General features: G+C 39.6%; 1 protein-coding gene across 2 annotated transcripts in view; it reads left to right on the top strand.

Moving 5' to 3' along the window:
- Nucleotides 1-18954, top strand: part of LOC309677456 (BTB/POZ domain-containing protein KCTD5) — a 66928-nt gene that overhangs the window by 32103 nt on the left and 15871 nt on the right. Inside the window, exons 14-17 of one of the 2 annotated variants that reach the window (XM_082490254.1) lie at nucleotides 11971-12079; nucleotides 13157-13248; nucleotides 14352-14447; nucleotides 17556-17672. In XM_082490254.1, the coding sequence (XP_082346380.1) occupies nucleotides 11971-12079; nucleotides 13157-13248; nucleotides 14352-14447; nucleotides 17556-17672 (414 nt within the window). Of the gene's footprint in view, nucleotides 1-1050; nucleotides 1352-11970; nucleotides 12080-13156; nucleotides 13249-14351; nucleotides 14448-17555; nucleotides 17673-18954 lie in introns of those variants that run through there. The other variant, XM_082490253.1, reaches the window with a different exon arrangement.

Here is an 18954-nt window from a genome sequence, read left to right as displayed (position 1 = left end):
AGGTTCTTAAGCACCCAATAACCTGGTCTGTCTGTCAGCATGGCAGTGAATGTAGATGATTGCCATTTGACAAAGCTTCCGATGACCATGTACTAACTCTGATTGGATGTGGCAAATGTTCTAAATTGTAGCAGAACTTAAGATTACTGTATCTGATGAAAGAGAGAAAAAATAGGAACCAGGAACCATAATCAGTTTCGATAGTTGTATGCTAGCTGTTTTCAGGTTGGTGGCAGTCAGTTACGTGTGTAATATTCTCTACCTGGTTTGTAGCTGTAACTGTGATGTACAGATAAAAGAAAAAAAAAAAAGAAAAAAAAAAAGAAAAAAAAAAAAACCACAACCACCCCCCCCCCCCCAACAAATACCACAAAACAATCTCCCCTCCTCCAAGAACTCGTGAAAACAGAAGCAAATAATGCAATGATATAAGATACACACTTTTGTATTTTTATTCTTATAAGGTTATTTGCTGGCTCTTGTTGGCCTCTAGTTCAGTCTGTGTTATTTAAATTCTAATATATGAATTATTTGGATTGAATTCATGTTCGGGGCCATGGTGTTGTATGTATTGATGTACAGCCTTGAATGTGAATAATTATTGTAAACTATATTTTACACCTTTTTTTCTGGCTTTATTATATAAATTTTCTATCGGTCGATGATTTAATCATATCTCATAATTTAATGACTGTTTATTCTCCTCTCGACAGATCTCTGTGCTGTAGATGTGTAGTTAGTGACTGGATGATGGATTTCACTTATGCTTGGTAGTCTGTAATAAAGGCATGTAGGGTCCTGGCCCGGCCTCCGCCTCTTCCTTCCGCCGCCGGGATGGGGGGGGGGGGGGAGGGGGCGGGCGGCAGCGGGACCTCCGGCCCGCGGGCGGCGCTGTGACAGGCGCGGGGGCGGCGGACGCGGCCGGCGCGAGCTCGCCCGCTGAGGCGGGAGCTCGCCCCTCGTCGCGCAGGGCCCCGGCGGACCGGGCCTCTGCGGCGGCGCAGGCGCCGGGAAGGGAGCAGGTCGGAGCGGGCCGCTTCCGGTGGGAGGTGCGCCCGGGGACCTGTAGCTGGGGCGGACCCTTCCGGCGGCGGTGGCGGCGGCGAGGATGGCGGCGGAGAACCACTGCGATTTCCCGGTTCCCCCCATCGGCGGCCTCGGCCTGGGAGGCCCCGGCGGGCCCTGCCGCCGGTGCAGCTCAGCGCCGCCGCCCGGCGCGGTGCCCGGCAAGTGGGTGCGGCTGAACGTGGGGGGCACCTGCTTCCTGACCACTCGGCAGACGCTCTGCAGGGACCCCAAGTCCTTCCTCTTCCGCCTCTGCCAGGCCGACCCCGACCTGGACTCGGACAAGGTGAGCGCGGGTCGCCGCCCCGCGGGTGGGTGTGCTGCGGAGGAGAGTGCCCATGGGGTCCGGCGGGGTCCCTCTGCCTCCGGGGGGGTGTTGGGGGGGGCTGATGCCGTGCCCGGCCGTCGGGTTGGTGAATCACCCAACCGCCTGTAAACACAGCAGAGAGAGCGCAGGGGCCTCCCTACGTTCGCCCAAATTTTTATGTTGTCCGAGGGGGTTTAGTTTTGGCGTTTTAATGGGCTCTCTGCCTGCACCGGTGCCGTGTTATTTCTGCACTGTCATTACCCTCTTGTTCAATTTCAAGAACCAGATGAAGCTACTTTTGATAATAACCTCCCTCACTGAGCCAGAGCCGTCTGAGCTTCGGCAGCGCTCTGAGTAAAATGTTACTTATTCTGCATCGACGGCAAATGGTGGGTGATGTTGAATATTCGGGTGTTCATTCTGACTCATTTTGAGTAGGGAAAGAAAAGTTACTGATTAAGCTTTTATTTATGGAGTAGTATGTAGTAATGGATATAAAGTATTTGTATATAGTGCTGGCTCTGAAAGAGATTTTGGAGCATAATGGACAAAAATAGACTTCCAGTACAGTACACTTAGGGAAAAGAAGGAAACACCTTATAACCCCTGAATATGTAACCAACAGGTTGAAAATAGAGAGTTGATTTCTAAATATCAATTTTTTTAATTTTTTTTTTCCAGTGAGACTAGTAGTAAACTTCTTTATTTTCTCATGCATAATTCCAGAAAGGATGTTTAAGTGCTTAAGCAAGTGGAGAACAGAACCTGATAGTGTTCCAGAGTTAGGGAAAAATTACCTTAAAGTGCAGTGGTGCGAGGATTGGGTTTTGTTGTCTTTAATTTGGCTTGGGGTTATTTTTTTGGAGAGGTTTAGCTTAAATTGACCTATAAAAATAAATTTAAAGAAGTAGTTGGCTTGCTGATAGGTTAGAAACTGCCTTTACTTGGGAGGGAGTGGGAAAGCTTTCTTCTAACGTTTCTTAAATAAAAGATTAGGCACGCTTAATAATTAAGGCTCCTGTTTAAGTTGTTCCACTGAAAAAAGTTGCTTACTTGCTATCTCTCAATGTCATCAGAGGGGGAGCGAGAGAAGGCACATTTTTAGAAGAAATGCTTTAGTTCTAATTAGGTATCTGGCTGCCTTTCTTCACCAATTGATGAAATCAATCATCTTTCACAAGCACAATCAGCGAGGTGTTGCTATCTTGCAAAAATTTCATGAGACTACTAATCTAAACATTTTCTTTTACTGTGCTTGCATTTTTGGGTTGTAGCAGCAAATCATACATTTATGCTAAGGTTATTTAGCTGTTTGGTAGGATATGGAGAAGCCTGATGTATTTTTTTCACATTTCTAGACTTAAACATAGTTATAGTTGTTAATAGTGTACACGACAATTTCAAGCTAGCTGCAATCACAACTATAGAAAGAGATACTTTGCTTACAAGGAACGTGCCTATACATTGTTTGAGCTGCTTAGATATTACTAAGTGTTGTCCTTTTCTGCCGATGTAGAAGTCTGATGGAAACCCCTTTAGCAAGATGCAAACAAATTGCATTGTCCTGTCATTGTGAGTAGCCTTTTTTATAAAATTGTAGGTGCTGTAGTTATCTTTAATAGATTATCGTGCAGATCAGTAACATCAGGCAAGCAGTAAGTATAGAGAGAACTACAAATTGTTGTGGAACATCTGGATTTAGAGAAAATCCTCTTATTCAGAGATGCGTTCTCTAAGCTTATGAACCTGGATATCTTCAATTTGATGGTTTTCTGGTTAAATATGCACCACGGTCTGCTTTTTAGTACGTTTGTCAGAGTTTCTTGTCCTGTTGTCTTGACCATCTGTAGTCATTGATTTTCACTTCAACCATTCAGAGCCTCGTTTCTGCAGTCACCTGTCATCTTGGATTTTGCAGAAGTGGCCTACCTCTTAGATTACCCACCAGAGTGTATTAATTACAGTACCTAAGATTACTTAAACACACAGAGCCTTTCTTCCAGGGATTTGATTCAGAATCTTTAGATTCTTCATCTCCTGTAAACAGCAAAACATAATCCAAGCAGTTTCTTTTTTCTGAATGATAACAGATATTATAGATGTCCTTTTAAGAGGAAAAAAAAATCCTTCCCTGACATCTCACCGGTTTGTGAATATACATCTTGAGACAATAGCACATCGATAGATGTTTGTGTGGTTTAATTTTGAAATATCAGATGCCTTTAACAGACGAGCACAGATATTTCAAGGGAATAATTAGTGATACTTGTGTTATCATCCTGCACTCTGCTGCTTCTCCTTTTTCACATATATGTAAATCAAAATCTAATAGTAATAGTTTTGTTTCTTCCCGCATGGTTTTATTTTTGGGGGTCCCATTGTGAGCTGTAACCTGATACTAAATTGGCATGTTTTTCTTAATCATATTCTAAAGATTATTTACAACAACTACTCTGCAGCGCATTTTTGTGCTCATAAAACAGTTGTTCTTACAAGGTGTGGCTAAGAGATAAAGATACTGCCCTCTTAAAACTTGGAGCATTAGAGCTGGTCTTTGACCTGTAATTCTCTGGGTTTGATTCCATTTTGTATTCTTCCTAAAAGTCATGTGGGTTTTAAGCACCCAGTTTTAAACATTTAAGTGAGAGAGAATGTGTATTTGAGCTCATATGTGGGCTGCTGCCTGTTACACCCAGCCCAGAAATACTCGTCCCTACCTCCAGGTGAGGATGTGGGGGAGGTGGGGCGGGAGAATCCTGAGGGATGAGCCAGCAGATGAGATTATGAAAACTGATAGCCACAGCCCTCTCTTTGAAAGAACTATGAAAAGTCTCATCTTAACAAGGCGTGTCATGTTTCCTGTATGGGGAATTTGTCTGGGATGCACTTCAGTAACTCAGGCGGGGAAGTTTTAGATGTATTTTCAACAGATTAATACTGAATTGTGCTCCCAGTACAAAACACGTTTCATAGTTCATAGGCACATTTCATATTGTTCTGATCATGCTCCATCCGATAAGTACGTAATTCAGCAAAAATGAAGGAGGAGGTGTATTTTTCTATAACTTCAGTGAGTTAAACCAGCTTGTGGAAAGCTCTAATGTTGTCCCAACTGACAGAAGGGAGCGGGGCAGATTGCGCATCTAGAAGCAAGACCAGGCAGAAAAGCCAGTAATTAAATAAGCTCGTACACCAGTAACTATATGTCTTTGAAGAAAAAAGTTTAGTTCACATTTTTTCTTGGTTTGCAAAATTGTCAAATCAGAATCTTTAGAAAATGAAGCCATAAAAAATACTTATCTCAGACGAGAACAGACTATAAGCAAAACCAAAAATGAATAATAGAGTTGTTTCTGCCTAAGCTCACCAAGTGAGGCATATCAAAGTTAACCATGTTGATACATTAAGAAGTTCTGAAAGAGGATAACTGGATGAGTTTATTAGAAATGTGAATAAGAAACTGAAATAGCTCGTATGTTGTACTTTACAAATTGCATTTACAGTTGCATACATACCGATTTTCCTCTAGTTTCTACACCAACATGGCTTTTTGTTGTTTAACTACATAAATCATAAGATTTCCTTAATGCTTGCTATTAAAAGGAATTGGAAGGCTTCAAGAAAGGTAGTGTGTTTGCCTTCCAATTGTCTTCAGGTGTTAATGTTGAACAAGGCGATGCAACCCGTCTATTGGTATTAGATATGTTTCCAGTTGCAACAGAAGAAGGATTAACCTTGGCACACCCTGTGGCAAAACTGGTGCTGAATGGAATGAGATAGTGACGTTGATTCTCTGAATGTAGTATGTTTCACAATGCGAGATGCATCTTTGTATTTAAGTCTCTTTGTCTTTAAGACTATTTGAGAATCATTTCAACAAATGAATGAGTGGTAATGGTCATACCTACTGTTCACAGTGGGATTTGTTTTACAGAGTATTTAAATCTTGCTTTAGAGATGAATATGTAAAAATAGACAAGCAGAGTCTTGCTCACTTTTTCATCCTTGTTTAACTTATTTAATACTTGTATTGTAAGTTTTGCTGCCAGATATTTCCCGATTTCAGCACCTTCCTATTTTATCTATATACCAGTTTTTCCTTTATTAAGTATTTTATCATTCTTTAAACTTACCCCTAAGTGAGAAGATTATCAGCCTTCCTTAATAAGGTTTTTGGCAACAGTATTCATGCTTGATTTTTAATGCCTTTCTAAAGTTAAGTGTAGTTGTACTGAGGTGGAATCTGTTAAGGAAGGAAGGAAGCAACCAAGCACTGAATATTTTGGAAAAATCAAAATCTTCCTGGCAGAACAGCATTAACTGTCAGCACTAAAAAGTGTCTTAATTCTAGTCATTATTCTAAGGTATAACTGAGATAGACTTTATTTGTCCATGAGATTTCTGACTAGTTAGATGGGCTGTGTTGTTAACGTAGTTTTGATTAGTACTGGCATTCTGCTGATGCTCCAAGTTTTTAGGTCACATAGTTTGAGAAAAATGTGTTCTGGACATCTAGCTCAAGATTTAAAAAGCATAGGGGGTAGGAGAGACAATTATTTCTAAATCCAGATTTAGTGCCAAATATTACTGTATTTCTGTGCATATTGCTGCCTTTAGCAGAACTTCTGGTTGCTCGGTATATGCAAATGATGTCAGTTTTTTGTCAGCTCTGAGCCAAGGGCTTGGCAGTGTGGATTCTGACCATGTCCATTCTGGAAAAGTATTTGAGGAGAAGGCTTCAGACTAGTTTTGACCCCAATGAAGATAATTAACTGGAAATAAATTTCTGATACTTCAGCTAGTGTATTAATGCAATTCTTGGGGACAATGTGAAATGGAATTAGGGAGATATATGTATTTGGTCCTACTTTTGAGTCCTACTGGAATCCTGCACCTGATGTCCGGTATCCGCAATTCAAGGTCACCTCAGAAATTGGAGAACTTAGAGGGTAGTCACAAGATGAAATATGATTTGGCAGAAGGTTATAAAGAGCAAAACTGTTTTTTTGGCAAGGAGTTTAAGGAGTGACTTCTCAGTCCAGAAGTAAATACATGGAGAACTAGAACTCTGATAGCGAAGCCTGTTCAGTTTAGGAAAGGTATTGTGAGATCCAGCTGGTGAAGCGTTAAACTAGAGATGTCCAGGCTAGAAAGTACATGTTTTTCACAGTGACAGTAATCAGTTATTGGAACGGCTTGCACAAAATGGTTATGTTTCACCACTACTTTCTAGATGTTAAACTTCACTGTAAATAAATTGAGTCCTATGTATGTTTTAAATGAAGGTCAGGCTAAGTATCCATTATGATTCCCTCCAGTCTCTATAAAGATTGAAGTGGAAATGTTTGAGGCTGGAATACATGATCATTTAAATGTTTTGGTCAATATTTTTCAAATTCTTTGAAAGTACATGTGCATTTTGAGTCTCCTGTCTCCATGAATACTGGATTGCAGGTATGCTTTAGGGTTAATTCTTAAGGAAGAAGGAATATGATTGTGAGCTACACTGACTTTTCATTGGTACGCTGAACCAGGTAATTGAAAATTTAAGAGCAAGTTTTTAGACTTCCTCTGAAATTCCATGGTATTTGTAACTTGGACTAAACATTGGTGTGGGAGAGTGGTAATAAAGAAACGCAGCCTCCCCGGCAGTGGTGTCTTTTAAATGGTGTCTTCATAAAAAGGCGCGGGTATGTAAAAGGTCTAGGACTTATGGACAAGGAAGGAGAAACTCTTGGTAGAGAGAAGAATGTAATGCAAAAATAGAACTGGGTAAAAGTACAAACACCCATGTGGTTAATTAGCACTTTTGTGTTGGGTGCGCAAAGACAGCTGGAGCATTTGCTTTAAGTATCCTTACAAAAAGTGGCAAAATTTGTATGGAACACCTATGGGGTCAAAATGTGGGGTGGTGTGACTATACTGAATAGGGAGGAAACTTGAGTTTTAGCTGCTGTTCTGCTAAATATTAACACTTGTTTGTTTACAAGAGAGAAAACTGAGACCTTATTAGAATATAAATTTATCTGGCATTTGTGGTATTCACCTGAAACTTGGGAAATGGCTTCAAAATATCCACACTAGTTATGTCAGTGAAGATTCAAACTTGCTCAAGCTTGTAGAAACCTAATTAAGTAGTTAGCGGAGGAAGTACCATGGCTGGGACAAAACAGTCTATTGATATTCAAGCTAGCAAGCTTAAAGCTCGTTCAGTTATGTCTGTGCAAACTGTAGCTACCCCTTTAAGCTGTCTAGATCACATTTGAAGTGCAATTTATTAAGCTTTCAATAAAACAAAAGTGTTTCTTTTAGAAAGTGCGTCCAAAAGGCTAATTACACATGAGAATACAGTGTGTTTTCATGTACATGTGGATGAAGCCAATCCTGACAATATTCTGAAGGCATGGAAAGGCTTATGACCCATATTTTGAGAGTTCGAGGTGGAGCAGATGACTACATTGCTGTGTCAGCTTTTATTGGATGTGTGTTTACATAAATATCCTTAAAGATCTAGTGTAATCGGCTTTTAGTGATTTCAACATGAAGTGCTTAGTGTACGTTGAAGGATAATCAGGCAGCTCTCTCTAAAGGAGGAGTGAGAAGGCATTTTCTGTAGGAAGGTGCCTAGGAAGTCAATTTTGTGCCCCTTTTGCCCGTACGTTCTTTGCATGTTGTTAAGGTATTCGTCACTGAATGGTCTACATTTTGGGTCTTGACTCCCTGGCACTAGTCTGTACCATACCTGGGTTGCAAGGTCAAAGTCCAAGACACCCATCTTGCTCTTTGGAAGAATGTTAATTAATGCATGTTTATCATATCTGTAATCTGGGTAAGCAAGTCTATTCACAATTTTGCTTAGAATTTACATACTAAAGTGAATCCTATTGACAGAATTTGGGTTGCTCACTGGTAGAATTTATCCAGTGTTCTTAAACTTTAACTAATGCTATTTACTAATGTGAAAAAGTTACTATTACACCATGAATTATAAGACTTTGGGGTTCCTTTTTCACCTTTTTAATTATTTTTTGAAGACGGATTGTTGCCTGAAAGTCTTCATAGAGTAAACTATGACACTAGTGAGATGGGAGTTTATTCATGTGTGGTATATTATACATCTGTTTGGTACGGTATTTGTATTTATCAGTGTGAAGATTAAGCTTTTTTAGTACATTCTAGATGGTAATTTGGTGAGGAAGAAAACTTGATAGTGGCTAGGAAAGGAGTGAATATAGCAGGAAAAAGTGAGATGAGAAACGATAGAATGAATAAGAAGTTTGTGGATGATGAGGAAAATTGTTAAAAATAGGTATAAGACAAAAGCAATTCTATCTTATGTTTCCCAGAGTGGATGCTGCCATTAAGTGTACAGCATGTTTGGTACACGTGCTAATAATAAGCTCTGATGTACATGCTAGGCTAACAAATTCAGGTAATGCAGGTTGCTGGTGACCTCTCATTAGGTGGAAGTTGAAAGAGAAAGCCTGACATAGCTTGTTCCCTTTGTGTTTTTGTTGGAATCTTGTTTAGTATATAGAAATCTACTCAGGTAAAAGTAATTTCAGATGCCAGAATCTATTAAAAAAAATAATAATTTTTTTAAGGCCTTTTGTGTAAGAAGTGAAGTAGCTGTCGTTACATGAGATTTCTTGTAGAGCTTTTAGTAATTTTGCTTCTGTGACCCACCTGTCTATCTCTGTAATGCTGTAGAGCTGGTGGCCAGTATTGCTTCAGAGGGTGACGTGAGAAAACATTGTAGTGCAAAAGAATAGAGTAATGTTATTGAAGAAACTTGTTTCTAGAGACTTATTTCCCTTAACTGGGATGACTTACAGTTTTGTAAGCCCATACATTTCTTAATTCAGTTCAACCGATGGCCAAAGACTGTGCTTTTTTCATTAAAACAGTGTTTCTTTGTATCAGTTTCAGATCTTCCTTTCCAACTTCACTGGTTTCTGTTCCTGTATTAAATAATACTTTTCAGTTTATAACTCATAACTTTGTCAGCTAATTTAATTTCTTTGGGTTGTATCTGTAGATTGTTCATTTTGAACAGAGCACTGGAACAGGCTGCCCAGGGAGGTTGTGGAGTCCCCTTCCCTGGAGATTTTCAAGACCCGCCTGGATGCAGTCCTGAGTAATGTGCTCTAGGCAATCCTGCTTTAGCAGGAGAGTTGGACTAGATGATCTCTAGAGGTCCCTTCCAACTCTGATAATTCTGTGATTCTGTGATTCTGTGAAGTGTTTTGGTAATGTAAATATATTTAAATGTGAAACAGTAAAAATGTACCATTTTATGCATGTCATCTGTCTGCTGGTTTTGATGCATAGTCTTGCTTCTGTGAGACCATGAGTTTAGGTCAGAAGAAATTGTGATTAGACTTCATCAAGCACTGTCTGCTCTGAGTGTAGGTTAACTGACAGCACATTTTAATATATTAGCATTTTCTTGAACAGTTAATTTTATAGAAAATATAACACCCCTTCACTTCTTTTAAAATGACAGTGTGTCTAAGTGTGTAAAGCATTTAGCTTGTAATTATAAAAAGAATCATAGAATACCAGGTTGGAAGAGACCTCAAGGATCGTCTGGTCCCACCTTTCTTGGCAAAAGCATGGTCTAGACAAGATGGCCCAGCACCCTGTCCAGCTGAATCTTAAAAGTGCCCAGTGTTGGGGAATACACCACTTCCCTGTGGAGATTATTCCAATGTCAGATTATTCTCATTGTGAAAAATTTTCCTCTTGCGTCCAAACAGAATCTCCCCTGGAGTAACTTGTACCCATTACCCCTCGTCTTTCCCATGTGACTCACTGAAAAAGGGCATTTCCATCTTCTTCGTGGCTGCCCTTTAAATACTGGAACATGGTGATAAGGTCTCCCCTAAGCCTTCTTTTCTCAAGGCTGAACAAACCCAGTTCTTTCAGCCTTTCCTTATATGGCAGGTTTCCCAGTCACCTTCATGGCCCTTCCCTGGACCCTCTCCAGCCTGTCCACATCTTTTTTGCATAGCAGGGACCAAAAACTGAACACAGTATTCCAGGTATGTCCTGACAAGGGCTGAGTAGAGTGGGATAATGACTCCTCTGTCTCTGCTGGTGATGCCCTTGTTGATGCACCCCAGCACCCTGTTGGCTTTGTTGGCCAACGCAGCCCACTCTTCACTCATATTGACCTTGTCCACCAGGACCCCCAGGTCCTTTTCCACAGAGCCGTTCCCAGCCAGGTAGATCCCAGCCTGTGCTGAACTCCTGGATTATGTTTTCTCAGGTGTAAAACCTTACGCTTGTCCGTGTTGAACTTGATAAGGTTCTCGTTAGCCCACTCTTCCAGCCTATCCAGGCCTTCCTGTGGGGTGGCTCTCGCTTCTGAAGTGTGCACTCCTCCTCTCAGTTTGATATCATCAGCAAACTTTGTCAGGCTACACTTTATCCCGTCATCCAGATCACTTATGAAGATATTAAATGGTGTTTGGCCTAGAATCGATCCCTGGGGGACCCCACTTGTGACAGGTTGCCAGTTTGAAAAGGAGCGTCTGGGTGCGCCCTGTTAGCCAGTTCCCACCCCCATACAGACCACTTGTCTAGACCGTAACACATCAGTTTCTCTGGGAGGAGGCTGTGGGGAACCACGTCAAAGGCCTTGGAGAAATCCAGGTAGACGATGTCCACTGCTCGCCCCACAACCGACTTGTTTACTTTGTCATAGAAGGTGATCAGGATTGTCAAGTACAAGTTGCCCTTGGTGAATGCGTGCTGGCTTTTCGCAATCACATGCTTCATTTGAGTTGTGATAGCCCCCAGGAGGATTCATTCCATACCTTTCCCAAGGGACTGAAGTAAGACTGCTGGGCCTATAATTTCCTGGATCCTCCGTTAAGACCTTCGTGTAGATGGGGGTGACATTAGCCTTCTTCCAGCCTTCTGGGATGTCCCCCTATCTCCACAACTTCTCAAAGATTATGGATAGCGTCACTTAGTTTGATCTGTCCCTTCTTTGTCAATGTGAGGTAGGTAGGAACTGCATCTTCAGTATACGTTTTTTTTTTAGAAGATGCACATACAACCCTTGCTTGGTACACAGCTGTTCTCAATACCCTGTGAGTATTAGTACATCTAAAAAAAAAAAAAGGCTGGTATTTGAACCTCACTGGAATGTAGCCTTTGTTCTGATTCTTCAGGTTTCCAAACAAAATGATAGTTTCCTGTTTTTAAGTGTTATTTTTAACCTTAATTTTTGGTGTTCTCATTGCTTAGATTTTTCACGCTAACAATGTTGATAAACTTTTGATAAGGGGTTGGGGGGAATTGATCAGGTAAGAGAAATTGTGTAGTACATGATTGAGTTGAGTGATCAGACTGATACAATTACAACTACACTATTGAATTCTTTTTAATGTCTTTAATAAATTTGGCTTTAAGGGATGTGACTATGTCTGAATACCTGCTTGCTATTCAGATGCTAAGCTGAATATTAGCTTGCAATTCCTGCTTGGATGTCCAAATCATTGTGGGTTTTTGGCTTGTTTGTTTATGTTTGTTTGTTTCTGGTGGTGGTTTGGTTTGGTTTTTGTTTTTGTTTTTCTTTTCTAATCTAGGATGAAACAGGTGCCTATTTAATAGACAGAGACCCAACCTACTTTGGGCCAGTGCTGAACTATCTCAGACATGGGAAACTGGTTATTAACAAGGACCTAGCTGAGGAAGGTAAGGTGTTACTAAATTTCTTGCTTTCTTGTCACTTGCTTATTGTTTTCACTGCTTTTGAGTCACCAATAGTAACTTAAAAGTAGATGGTAAATCTTAATCAGTGTAGCATATCGATCTGTTTCAAGTGAAGCTGATAGGTATCATGCAGTTATAGTATATGCTGTTGTTTGGGTGTTTTCAGTATGATTCCTGATTTCACAACCCTCATCCCCAGTAAGAAATGGAACATAAATATTCAAATATGAGGGGAGATGCCTTTTATTGCATAATTTTGCATCGTGACTGTGTGAAATATTTGAGTTTAGTCCTCTTTGAGCAAAAGAATACTGGCTGTGAAACACGCTTTAGAAGATGTAAAGCAAAGTAAGAGTGAAGTTCTGGAATGTTCAGATGTGTGGGATATGCTCTTAAAGAGTAAATTCTGCTCCCAGCTTCTCCCTCCCTGTCCCCAATTCATACCAGTTTTACCCTAATAGAGGATGACTGTTTTAAACCATATAGTATTAAAACTGTATTAATAAGGTACTGAAGAAATCAATCAAAGAGATTATATAATTTCCATGTGCGCTGTGAAACACATAGTATGTGTGGGGAACAGGTGAGGCTTGAACGTGTAACTAGGAGCAGTCTGTAGTAAGTATCTTGAAGCTTTTGTTTCAGGGTCGAAGATCTCAAATGTCAGGAAGAAAAATTTTCTGCCCACAAGCAGCTGCAGAGCTTTTCAGTAGGACTATTTGAATTTCCCTTTCGTATTCTAGCCTGAGGCAGGCCTGAGCTATGGTGGTCCATCAGTCTGCTATGGAATGGCATTTGTGCTCCTTTTTTTGTTTGTTTCCTGCCTCTCATTCTGTATGTGAAATGGAATCAGTTTTCTTTGGGGGGGTTTTAGGAGCTAAACTTTGAATTACATGTGCCTGAAGGAAGCCAGAATCGTTAAGTTGGCAAATGAACTGTTCCTAGGGCAGAATATGTTATTTTCTGTAGCCGTAGAGAAGATAATCTTAGGAACTGCTTGGTGGTTTTGGTGTGGAATCTTTGGTTACACTCTCTTTCCAAAAAATGTTCTCGTACTAGGTGTACTGGAAGAGGCTGAATTCTACAATATCACATCACTAATAAAACTGGTAAAGGACAAAATAAGAGAAAGAGACAGCAAAATCTCACAGGTGAGGCTGTTTTCTGGTGTGGTTTTGATTATTTGTTCTGTGGCAAATAGTGGGTGGGTTCCATTTTTTTTCCTTAACTGCTCATTTCCGTGGTAAGATGCTAAATGGCTGCCTCCATCACTAGCTGAGCTGGAACCATTAGTACACAAAGATTATTATTCTTAACCACCAGTACCTGACAGTCTGCTTACAAAGGGCACAGGCATATGGTTCCAGTTCTTGTTCAAAAACTGAAAAGGAATAGTAGAATTTGTCATAATATCATTTCTGGAAATAGTTATTTCAGAAAACAGCTTTTGTAGAATATATTTTTCTCGTGTACATGTAAATACTCTGAATATGATGAGATTGCGTAACTACAGTATAATTGCTGTTTATACAGTGTGTTTATACAGCATACATACAGATGCCATTTAGCTCCTGTCATATGCCTTTGTAGCAAAGTTAGTTTCTTTATTTGTAGTGCTCTGTAGTTGAGAAGACACTGCCTCTTCTCATAGCAGCTCATGAATATTTCTTCATGAAAGTGAATATGATAGAGAAACTGATAAATAAAGAAAGTATTCAAGTTTGTTCTTTAACTCTGCTACTCTGGCCGTCCCTGATAACTGAGTCTTCGTGGAGTTATTACGAACTCATGTTGCCAAATTTCTCTTGCAGCTGGGTTGTGGGATAGCAGAGTTGCTCTGATGGCATTTTCTGAAGGGTTTCAGCTGAAGTGGTCCTAGTTATTCATTGCCTTTGACAGGAAAATAAAGACATTTTTTAATATGGTCGGACCTTCCTTAAAGTTAGGTATGCCTCTGTAGAACCTCAACCTTGATTTTGAATGATGTGGTTTGCTATCACGTGGAATGATAGGTAAGTCTTAAGATTATTTTGTTATAACTGTTAAGTAGCACTTTTAGTGCCTGAAACATTCATGAAGCATTGAGTCTTCTGCAAGGTGATTCTGAACAGATGAGATTTCTTTTAGAAAAAAAAAAAGGGCAAGGTATTCAAGGTGGTGTTGCTTACCATTTCTAAAGAATAAGGGCAACTTTAGATGAGTCATAAACGGTGAATTCCATGCTGTGTTGAGCATCTTGTATTTCTTCTTGAAGGTGCCAGTCAAACACGTGTACAGGGTGCTGCAGTGCCAGGAAGAGGAACTTACTCAAATGGTTTCCACAATGTCTGATGGCTGGAAATTTGAACAGGTAAAAAACCCATACGGGATATAATTACAAAGTCTTCTAAAAATGCAGTTATGTGAAAGTGGAGTTTAAAGTCAATTCTATGCATCTTTTTAAGTGCATTCATTTTTTTAAGTTAAAATTTGGTATTTGTATTCTTATTTGTCAGAGGACAAAAAACTGTATCTTTCCAGGAGGTAAATTGTGCTGACTTTCTATAAAAACATCTACATCATGTTTGACGTTTAATTCTTCAGTGTCTACACACGAGCATTTGAAGGCTGAGTAAACCAAAATCATCTAATACAAGTTTATATGAATGGCAGGTCAGATATAAAAGAGATGGCCTTGGGAGATAAATTTTTGTTAGGCCCAAACAATGGTTCTTCAGATAAAGGACCCATAGGAGGGTGAACTTAACCAGCATGGATGTAAAGCTGGATAGGTGTGAGCTACATGGAAGTTTTCATTCTTTGCTCTGCATAAACATAGCTTTATGTGTAGATTCAAGAATACATTGTAAAATTGCAAAAAGATATTTCTGTTATCTTTGCTGATCTCTGTAAATAAGAAACTAACTACATGGCCTCTTCATCCTTCATGTTCCTGACCTGCCAGAATTTTTAAACTGCATTGGAGCAATGAATCCGTTAACTCTCGAGTGAGACACAAGTGCATAGCCGCCAGCATCTTTTTCAGTGTCTGGTGTCAACTGTAGGAGAGATTGGAATAAGCACAAGCCTCTTATCCTGTGCAGTCTCACTCTAATAACACAACAAAGCAACATTTTTTAAAAAGTACAGCACACAAAGGTAGAAGAGAACATTTTGTTTGTGTTTGATGAAATGGGTAAGATTCTGGTGTCATGCAGACAGCCATGATCAAATAAACTAAACCAGCACAGAGAAAGGTTCTTATGCTTCAGTTCTCCGGCTCAAGTATTACCAGGTCTGTTTGGCATGCCGGAAGCTGAATGTTGTTTTAGTCCCTGAAAAAAAGCTCTCCCTTAATGCACATGACACTTTTTTGACCAGTGCATTGACAAAGTTTTTTTGACGTTCTTCTTTGTCATGAGAAACTAGCTTTCGTTACAAATAGAGATTCTTTACTTTTTAACAGATTAAATGATATTGCAGCTTTTACCTGTCCTAAAGCCTTGTATTCTTTGGGGATACTGTATTTGGGAGTAATACTGCTTTGACAGTGCAACTGCTGAAAGAACTTTTATAATCTCTGTTAGAATTTGGAATCTCTTTTAGAACTGGAAAATTCCAGAGGTTTTCTTGAGCGTTATGTCCTTGTTTCATCTAGCTTTCTCCCTACTTCCTCCCTCCCCCATGTTGCCCTCTCTTGGACACGTAGTTTGAAGTAGATAATCACAAGAGCTGTATGGTCTCGTAATACTCAGCTTCTCATTACCTCAGACTGGGCCAATCTCTCCTGTGGTTGTATTGCAGACCTGCTCTTAGCAGACGTCATTCACTTGAAACGTGATTAGAACATTCTGTATAATCTAAACAGTTTTATTGTTAAGATGTGAAAACACTGTAGCATTTCTGTATTTTTTTATCTTTTCTAAGCCTGTGTTGCTCAGCAGCGTGCTTTCTTCAGAAGCAGTCTTTGGGTTGGCACCTACCACACTTTGTACGTATTAGCATTGGTGGGATAGAAATCAGCTTTTTCAGAGGAACGATATTCCTATGGGTCAAGAGTCCTTGTGCTCTGTGCCCTATATAACATGTTTAAGGGGTTGGTTTTGATGAAAAATATTTCTTTCCCCTTAACATTTCAAAATTTTCTTGTAAAATACGATTGGATGTGGTGATTAAATTGGAGTGGAAGGTGTTAAACTTCTGGTGCGCTTATGTGGATGTATTGATGCACCTTTCCAAAGAATAGGAGTGAAAGGGCTGCTAGAATACTGCAATTATGTATCAGTCCCAGTCCAAAAACTACTGCCAATAGTTGTGCTGCCTGACTTTTGTGATTTCTGTGGGTTGTTTTGTAGGTGATTTTTAGCTTCAATTGTTAACCTCTTCAGGCAATCAGAAAAAACAATATTTTGGCAATACTGCATAATGAGAAACTTTGGGCCATACAAAATTGCTACATACAAAGGCTTTAGGCAGCAGTGGTGTGTCAGTCATGTAAATTTTAATGATTAATGTAACCTGAGTCTGTCACCATAATGCTGTCTAAAATATGTTGACTGTATGAGGATGGTATTTAGCTGCTGCCTTCAAAATTATTCACATAACAGCAGGATAAAAACAAATTTACTGTTCATTACTTCTCATCAGTAGTAATCTGCAGTTTACTCAGAATAGGAAGTTGTTGTCTAGTTCTTCACACGTAATTTAAAGCTCTAATCTTCCTCAAGTGCACTGACAGTCTGTGCTTTAATTTAAATGGGATAGTAATTGCCGTGTATTATTAAGATAAAATATTTTTTGTAATAACAAGTTGAGAAATTTAGCTGAGGTTGTTCTGAACTTCTGAATTATTAGATATTTGGCAAGCATAAACAAGAGTTCTTGGTACTGAATTTTATGGGAACAAGACAGACAATTTTTTCTACTCCAGCTATTTTCTTGGATCTTCTCTAAATTACCCCTTCTAAAACCAACTTAGAGCACTCAATGTTTTTTTTCCTCTAGTTGACTTCGTATGTTTCCTTAGCTGTATTTTGTTTATCAATATCTGGAACAAGATGAAGCTCTTTCATATCCAGGCTTGATATATCATTTTACATAACACCTTTCAGTCTTATATCCAGGTTACCTTCTGCACTTGGCAAGTATGACAGGAAAATAATGCGTACTTTCATAATGCACCAAACTTTGTTCATGTTTTTCACAGTAGTTGGTTACACCGCAGTGATCTGGGGAGTTTTCTGACTTGCTATCAGTAACTCTTAACTTCCCTTGAAATTACAAAGGGCTTTGCAACTGCCCCCGTAAATTTTAAGAATGTTGAAATGAAAGTTGTAGCTTGATAGCAACTTGTTCTAGTGGCAAGTAAATGTTACCTGAACATTTGAGTTGATCTGTTATTTGTACGATTTGGATAACAGTATGTGCTTCAGCTTTACAAAGGTTTCTTTTTGTGTTTTGCTTTGATTGGTTATTTCAGCTTGTCAGTATAGGTTCCCAGTACAGCTGTGGCCGGGCCCAGCAGTCAGAGTATCTGCTGATAGTGTCACGGGAAGTGAAAGGGGAAGAGAGATGCTTCCAGAAATGCTGCAGTGAGGTGTGTCACACCATTCTTTTTGCCCTCACACTGATATGCTTGGCCTCCTTGCGTTTCTGCTGCTTTCAAATCATTCCACTTTATTCCTGGATGTACAGCACGTAGTAATTTGTGTGTATTTGTGACTGGCTTTTATTTATATTCACGGTATTTCATTATACATTATGAATGTTCTTATTGTAAAAATAATAATAAAAAAAAAACCAACCAAGCAAAAACCCCTTAGTTATTCAGTTAAAGGCTTTTCTTAAGAAGAGTTCTTACCTTCTCAATAGGTAACTCCTTTTCCTTAAATCTTCTTCCATAGTTAACAGCCTTTGATCCATGCTTGTTAAGTGAAAGTGGTACAATTTAAACATTAGGAGCGGTGTAAATTAAGCTTTGAGTTCACTGGGTTCAGAAAGGGACACTTCTGTGTTAGTCATTGTTCCAATCTGAGTGTATTTCATCCATCCTAATAGCCAGTTAAGTTATGAGTTCAAACCTTTTATTTCTGGTAACTCAGAACTTAACTGTTTTTTTTAGGTGGATGAATTATATTCAAACTGGAACAATGGCTAACACATTTTTTCAGAAATAAAATATAGACAAGGGAGGGGAGAACAAACCTAGCAGTTTTAAATCTTGTCTCAAGGGGAAAGAACATCCGGGGGGGGCATGTGTTTGTTTTTGTTTGGAGGTTTTTTTTTGTTGTTGTTGTTATATGATTTCTTTTTTCCCCCCTTAGGAAATTTTCTTGAAACCTAAACGAAGAATCATAGCTTCACTGTTGGCTTTTTAGGCTGTCTCGTCCTTCTTGGTCCCCTCACCCTCAGGTCACTGCTTTTTTAATTGCTGTGGTACTTCCCAATGTTCAAAAGTTTGGGAAGGTTTGGGAAGGCAGTTCCCAGTTCTTTACATAGCTGTGCTCCATTTTGGAGTTTTATGTGAATTGATTTGGGAACCTGGTGTTCTGCAGTATTTTTCATCAATAAAATACATGTTCTTTTCCTTGCTGTTTATTAATTCTGAAAGATCAGTATAACATCATGAAGATAACATGACAGTAAAGTGAGCAGAACCTTGCCTGTGACATGGACACTTAGCCATGCAATTCTACATTTTAAACCTGGACTGTTGCCTAGCTGCATTCCAGAATCTGCTTTCAACGTACCAAGCTCTGTCTGTTTCTTGCAATTGTATAGGTAACATTTGGAATGTAGAATGAATGCACTGGGATTGCAGACTTTCTGGAACTGAGTAGGAAATGTGGCCTGTTGTCAAGGATGTGTAGGGTACAGGC

This window comes from Vanellus vanellus, assembly GCF_965231255.1.
Source record: "Vanellus vanellus genome assembly, chromosome: 14".
NCBI lineage: Eukaryota > Metazoa > Chordata > Aves > Charadriiformes > Charadriidae > Vanellus > Vanellus vanellus.
The sequence above is the reverse complement of the archived record's forward strand: the minus strand, read 5'-3'. Positions and strand labels throughout refer to the sequence as shown.